This window comes from Lipotes vexillifer, unplaced genomic scaffold, assembly GCF_000442215.2.
Source record: "Lipotes vexillifer unplaced genomic scaffold, Lipotes_vexillifer_v1.1 scaffold584, whole genome shotgun sequence".
NCBI lineage: Eukaryota > Metazoa > Chordata > Mammalia > Artiodactyla > Lipotidae > Lipotes > Lipotes vexillifer.
The window spans coordinates 153,080-159,812 of record NW_006783036.1 but is presented as its reverse complement, the minus strand read 5'-3'; the positions used below and the strand labels follow the sequence as shown (position 1 = coordinate 159,812).

Below are 6,733 nucleotides of genomic sequence, written 5' to 3'. Positions count from 1 at the left end.
GGGGGCGGGGGGGGGGGGGGGGGGGGGGGGGGGGGGGGGGGGGGGGGGGGGGGGGGGGGGGGGCAGATTGAGGGGTGCTGACCAGGAAGGCCAGCGGAGGTCGCTGCCTGGGGCTGAGGGGGTGTGGCCAGAGCAGCCAGGTGGGGGCTTGGTCGGTGGCCTTCCCTAGGGAGACTGAAGGGCCAGGCAGGCAGAGAGGAGGAATTGGGTTTGGCCAGGCTGGGTTTGAGTTGGAGGTCTGAAACTTGGAGAGGGAGGGAAGGTGTTCAGGCCGGAAAGGTCAGTCGAGAAGCCCCTCTAGGGGCTACACCTCGGCAAAGGTAGTGGCCAAGCCTGAGGCACAGAGCGCCCTCCTGCTGTCGGCCACCACGGCTGCCTCAGGCCGAGCAGAGCCCCCGTCCTGCCACATCCCGGTGTGCAGCCACCAGCAGCCCCTCTCAGGCCCGCGTTCCCCGGGAGCCCGATACCCGGCCATGTGGAGGGCAGAGTCCGGCCCCAGTGGCATCCAGGTGTTGGGCAGGGCTGAGGTGGGCAGGTGGCTGGGCACGGAGGGGGCGCAGGAGGACGGGAGTCCCCAGCCCCTCAGTGAGCCCCAGGCCTCCCAGCTGCCAGGCTGGACTCTAAGGAATGCCTGACCCACGGGGCCACCCAGAGGGGCAGCTCCCTGGCCTGAGGTGGGGCGAGCCCAAGCACGCAAGGCCCTGGGACAGCTGCTGATCCTTGTCTAGGCCGCCCGGGGCCTGGGTCCTGGGTCTTGGGGAAGCTCTGCCAGCACCTGCAGCCGGGAGACCGAGGCCCAGAGGAGGGCGTGTGGGGCCCCCCACGTGCCCTGCCCCACCCTGCCTGGGCCAGGACAGTGGGAAGGGCTGGCTCGGAGACCAGCGGGGGAGTCCAGTGGAGGAGGTGGTGCCCACGTCCCGGGCACAGGCTGCGGCAAGGGTGGCCCGGAGCTGTCTAGCTGTGGGTGCCGACTTTGAGGAATTCGGGAGTGGGGAAGAGATGAGGCCGGGGGCGTGGGGCAGGGGGTCTCAAGGTCAGACTCACCTCGCCAGAGACCCGTTACTTTGGGAGGCAGGTGAGTTGGCACTGGAGCCCCGCCAGGATCAGCCCTGGGGTCTTCCCGGGGAGGGAGGTCCGTGCTTCCCCTGGCTCACGGGGGTGGCGCTGGGGCAGACGGCTCCGGGCTGGCCCCACAGACTCTGCGTCCCCCTTGAAATCTACCCTGCACCCCTGCTCCCTTCTGGAGGACCCAGGGTCCGTGGCAGCATGAGGTGTGGGCCTGCAAGCCCCTGCCGGGCCCCCGCTGCAGCAGCATCACTGTGCATTAAGCCAGCCACCTCAGGCCTCTGAGCCCAGGAGAGGCTGGAGCCCTCACAGGCCTGCCTGCTGCAGTCTGCTTGCCAAGTCCTGCCCTGGCACCTCGGCCAAGTGGCGTGACCTTGGGTGGGAGCGGGGCTGGGCCAGAGCCCATGTCCACCCCACCCTGCTGTGTGCTCCTGTCTCTGGGTGAGGGAGGCCTAGCCCTGGGAGCTCCAGTCCTCGGGGGAGGGTATTGCCCCCCCCACCGCCCCGGAAACTGGCCATTTCTGGATGGTGTTGGGGGGGCGGGCGCTGGGTAGGTGGAGAGAATCAGAGAGAAAGTGGCTCCGTGGAGGTGGCCGCTGGCTGGGGGAAGGGGTCTGGGCACTCACCTGTGAGAACTGAGAAGCCTGGAGGGTGGTGATGCAGGGACTCAGGTGCTGGGTCACCCTCTCAAGGGCCAAGCCATCCTGTCCCAGGCGGTGGGGAGCGAGTGTGTGAGTCTCGTCGCTCCCGTGACATGCTCTGGAAGTGGGGGTCTTGGGTATCTTGTGGGAGCCCTGCCAGGCAGGTACTGTCATCTGCCGAGGGCTGGGCCCCAGCACCCCACGGTTGGCCGGTCCTGCCGGTGTTTCCTGGGGCTGCCCCAGGCCTGGGCTCCTCAAGTGGTGGGGGAGGGATGCAGCTGCCACCCAGACACACGGGGCCTCCAGCAGTGAGGTGTGGGCAGTGGGCTGGGCGGTGGTGATGCGCTCTGTGTCAAGACTGCCCGACCCCTGGCTGGGCAAGGCGGTTCGTGCTGGCGGGCCTGATCCAGCAGAATGTGACCCTGTGGCCCTGTCCCTGCCTCTCTGTCCCTGGAGTGGAGGGGCTGTGGCCCTCCAGCTTGACTGTGTGAGGGAGCTGGGTGACTGTCCTTGGGAAGGGCTCCTGGGTCGGCTGGTGGCCAGGGCAGAGCTGGAAGTGCTCAGGTCGGAGCTACCTGCATGTGTTCACATGCGTGTGGCATCTGAGTGGCAGGGTGTGCTCAGGATGTGAGCCCTGTGCACGCGAGCAGAAGGCAGTGGGGTCTGAGGCACGTCACGCGTGTGTGCGCGTGTCCGTCACTCTGAGAGGTGTGCGCTGTGGGCCAGGCTGGGCCGGGTAGGGCTCCCCCTGAGCATCCACAGCCCTTTGATCCTGCCGCCCCCGTCCAGCCTGGCCTGCCCTTGGGAGTGAACAGCGTGTCCCAGATCTTCCGAGCATTTCCAGCCCCTGCCACGCTGACCCAGGAGCAGTGGCTGGGATGGCAGGGGGTCGCTGGCCTCCTGGTGCCGTGGAGGGCTGGGGCAGGAGGAATCCCGCGGCCTGCTCCGTGGCCAGGACGGCTGGCCGGGTCAGGCCTGGGTGGGCCTTCTGGGGCACACACACTTGAGGTGTGGAGGCGTGGGTGGGACCTCGTGAGCTGCGTGGCCAGGGGCCTGGTGGTGGTTTTGTGGTCGGGTGGGGGAGGGTTTGAGAGTGGAGAGCGGGGCCTCCTGTAGGGTGCCTCTACCTCCTGGGCCGCCTGGCCCGGTCGGCCACCCGAGGGTTTGTGTGTCTCCCCAGTCCCGCAGTGTGGACAAGCAGCACGCTGTCATCAACTACGACCGAGACAGGGACGAGCACTGGGTCAAGGACCTGGGCAGCCTCAATGGGGTGAGTGCAGGGCCTTTGTGCTGGCCCCACCCCTCTTCCCAGCCCAGTTTCACCCACACCCTGGCTCCACCCCGCATCGTGGCCCCCCCCCCTGCCCCTCTCCAGGACCCACCCGCTGTGCTGGCCTCACCCCTCCACGACCCCTCCCACAGTGTTGGCACCGCCCCCTCATGGCCACACGCCTCTGCATTGGTTCCCCACTCTGGCTGGGCCCCCCCCATGGCTCCACCCCCTCCATGGCCCTCCCCCTGTGACGACCCCACCCCCTTCATGACCCCTCCCTCAGTGCTGGCACCGCCCCAGCTCCATCCTCACCCTGGCTCTGCCCCCTCATCACAGCCCCACCTGGCTCCCACCGGGACCTGCTGCTCTGGCGGCCTCCTTGGGAGGGCTCCCACTGGGTAGGGCCTCTGGGGCTGCCTGCTGGGTGAGGAGGGAAGTGGGCCCTCAGGTGGGCAGGGGAGGCAATGGGACCTCCTGCAGGCTGGGAAATGGGGCTCCTGTGAGGATGGGGCTGTGCTGGGGTACCATTTCCTAAGGGGTATATGTGAGCTCTTCTGTGAGTTGGGGGCAGCAGGGACGAGGAGGTGACCAAGAGGAAGTTCCTGGCTGCAGGAGCAGAGAGGGGTTCAGGTGGAGGCAGGGCGGGAGGGCCGGAGGGACGGAGTGGGGCTCTCTCCAGGGTCCAACACCTGTCTGGGTGCCTTGTTCTTTCTGTGTTTGGTCTCCTGGCCTGGGAGGCTGTTTCAGTAAGAAAACAAACCACCAGCCTCCACCCCCTTATACCAGCTGAGGAGGGCCCTTCCCCCCTCCCTCCCAGCCTGTGAAGTCTGGCCCCCTGCGTCCTGAGCTGGGGGTCCCACGGCAGCCTCAGGCTGGCTCTGCCCCTGCCATGTGAGCACTCCAGCAAGTGCTGGGTGCCACCCCCCCGGTCCCCCTCAGAGTGCCCCCAGCCGAGGGTCTCAGGCTCTGCTGGGGTCTCTGCCCCCTGAGCCCCTCCTCCCTCGGCATCCCATTGCCTGAATGGGCTGTACAGTCTGACTGGCCTTGCCCTGGGGCCACCCTGTGGGTGTGCCTCGCCGCTCCCAGGGGCTTTGGGGGCTGGGGCCAGCACGATGCTCTGTGTGGATGAGAGAAGGGGCCGTCTCACAGGGGTGTCCGTGGGTTCTGTGCTTGAGGGGCTGTGTCAGGGTCCCTGGGTGCTGGGTGGGGTCTGGCGCCTCGGCCCCCTCGGCCAGTCCTGCGGCCGTCTATCCTGTGGTCCCATTGGGGTGTGAGGCTGGTGCACCCGTGCTGGGAGGATGGTGCTGGGCCCAGAGCAGCACAGGAGGGCTTGGTGGTCCACTTCCGGGGCCTCCAGAGTCGTCAGCCTGCCTGCCCCGGCTCATCTCCGCCACCTGCCTACTCCGCAGACATTCGTGAACGACGTGCGCATCCCGGACCAGAAATACGTTACGCTGAAGCTCAACGATGTCATCCGATTCGGCTACGATATCCTTCTGGGGGCGCTCACCCCTCCTGGCCTCCCCCTCTGTCCCCAGGACCTCAGTCGCCCTGTTATGCTGGAAGTGGGTGGGGGCCTCGGGGGGTTAGAGACAGGAGAGTGAAGCCCGGGCTAGGCTCCGCCCTGAGCTCCAGCCCCTGCTGCCGCCTGCCCCCCAGCCAAGGCCCCAGCCATGGACACCTTCTGCCCGCCCTCGGGGCTGAGCTCACACAGGGCCCAAGGAACGGGAGAACTTTCCCGGGACCCGGAGTCCTGGTGTTTCTGGGGGCCGCCCAGGCACGGCTTTCTGTCCTCGTGACGTGGGTGAGTGGGGGCCATGCCTCCGCCCTGGGCAGCCGGGGACCCGTACGTGTGGCAGGAGTGCATCCTCTCCGTCCGCATTCGCCTGGGCACACCCGCTGGTGGGTGTGGACCCAGCGGCTGGCTCAGGCCCTCCCCACCCCTGAAGCCTCGGGAGGCCGGGGGATGAGGGGTGGTCTGGGACGGGAGCTGCAGCTGGATGCATGTGGCATGGCCTCTGGGGCCCCGCTGGGCTCCTGGGCTGAAAGTGGGGTGGAGAGCATCCCCAGGGACCTAGGGCACGTGAGTGCAGTGGCCTGGAGCAGCCTCTGTCCTGTCCCCTGACCAGGGACAACATGGCCTGTGGGCTGTCCCTGCAGTGTGGACGCATGGCCAGGGGCCAGTGCACACATGTCGGGGGAAGTTTGCAGGCATCTGCACTGGTGCTCCGCCCAGCCCGCCTTCCCTCTTCATCCACCACACCTGGGTCCGGGGGCCCCGCCCCCTTCCTGCATCCTGTTCTCCTTAACGCGCTGTCACATTCCAACATGTACGTGCTGGAGCGGGTGCAGCACCGCGTCCCTGAGGAGGCGCTCAGGGTCAGTGCTGGTGCTTGGCCTGGGGCCCCTGCATCCCTGTGTCCCCACAGCCCTCCGCTTCCCACTGCCCATCTCCCCTAGGCCTCTGGGCCGCTGTGCATCAGCCTGGTTTGGCCTGCCCTGCCGGATGGCCCAGTAGGGCAGGTGGGGAAGATAGTCATGCGACCCGCCCCGCCCCACCCCCAGCTGATGCAGTCACAGACGGCGGGTGTGGCTGGAGCCCCAGAGGAGGCCGCTTTGCCCAGCAGGAGGGGGTGGTGGGGTGGGTGGGTGAGTGGGAGGGAGGGAGGGAGGGCCCACACGGCATCTTGGGTATGGGAGGGAGGGCGGGAGGGCGGGCGGGCCGGCCCACCCGGCATCTTGGGTACCGGGAGGACCCTGATCAGGCTACCACGGGTGGAGGCGGCCAGGAGCAGGCCGGAGGCTAGCAGGGGGGCAGCCTTTGGGGACAGCCTCGTGGGAGGTCCTTGATGAGGGGCACCCTCGAGCACCCTTCCTTCAGCTGGGGCTCGAAGGTCCCAGTGTCGCTCACCGCAGGTGGAGCCTCTCCTTTCCCCTTGCTCAGTTGTGCAGGCGTCATGGAGCAGACTCAGGGGACCCTGGCCAGAGCCTCACCGAGGAGCCCCATGGCGGGGGGTTGGGGGGGAGGCTTAGTCCCACTTTCCAAAGTAACCATGGGCAGCACAGGGAGCGTGGGTGGCCTGCCTAGAGTCACACAGCCAGTGAGGGACAGAGCCGATGACCGCCGAGCTCAGCCAGGTGGGGCCCGGCACGCACAAGTGCGCACGCACACGCACACACGCGCACGCACAGACAGGCTGCTGCTCCCCACCTCCCACTGCTCCTGAGGGCTGTCCCACCCCCTCTCTGGAGGGGCCTGTGGGTGGCAGTCTCCCCTCTGACGGCTGCTGTCCACTCCCTCCTGGAAGCTTGTGGACCTGAGTATGCCCCCAGCCTTGGGTGCGGCCCCCCAGCACCGAGCCTCGTGACACGGGCAGGTCTTAGGCTGTGTGCTCCGCGGAGGTTTTGAGGGGGGCGGAGGAGAGGCCATGCAGGTGCCCTGGGCGGGGGCGTCCTTCCAAGGCAGCCCCCGGCCCTCACCCTGGCCGCTGCCCACAGCACGAGAAGTACGCCAGGCAGCTGCAGGTGGGCGCCAAGAGCCCGGCGCCCAAGACGGAGCAGGCGCCGCACTGCGAGGCCGCGAGCCCCAGGCCAGAGAGGGGGGACCGCAGACCGGGGCCAGGTAGGATGGTGTGCAGAGGGGTGTGGGAGGGGCAGGGGTGTGCACACAGCCCTTGACCCACCTCATCTAGGAGCTGACCTTTCACCCCTGCACCCCGACATACACACGTTCCCCTCCCCACACAGCCCCCCC

At 68.1% G+C, this 6,733-nt stretch overlaps 1 protein-coding gene across 2 annotated transcripts in view; it reads left to right on the top strand.

The window, feature by feature from the left end:
- CEP170B (centrosomal protein 170B) overlaps window positions 1–6,733 on the top strand; it is a 22,962-nt gene that overhangs the window by 5,882 nt on the left and 10,347 nt on the right. For both annotated transcript variants that reach the window (XM_007455579.1, XM_007455578.1), the window contains exons 2-5: window positions 2,887–2,976; window positions 4,389–4,467; window positions 5,300–5,358; window positions 6,478–6,601. In XM_007455579.1, coding sequence (XP_007455641.1) covers window positions 2,887–2,976; window positions 4,389–4,467; window positions 5,300–5,358; window positions 6,478–6,601 — 352 coding nt within the window. The remainder of the gene's footprint in view (window positions 1–2,886; window positions 2,977–4,388; window positions 4,468–5,299; window positions 5,359–6,477; window positions 6,602–6,733) is intronic.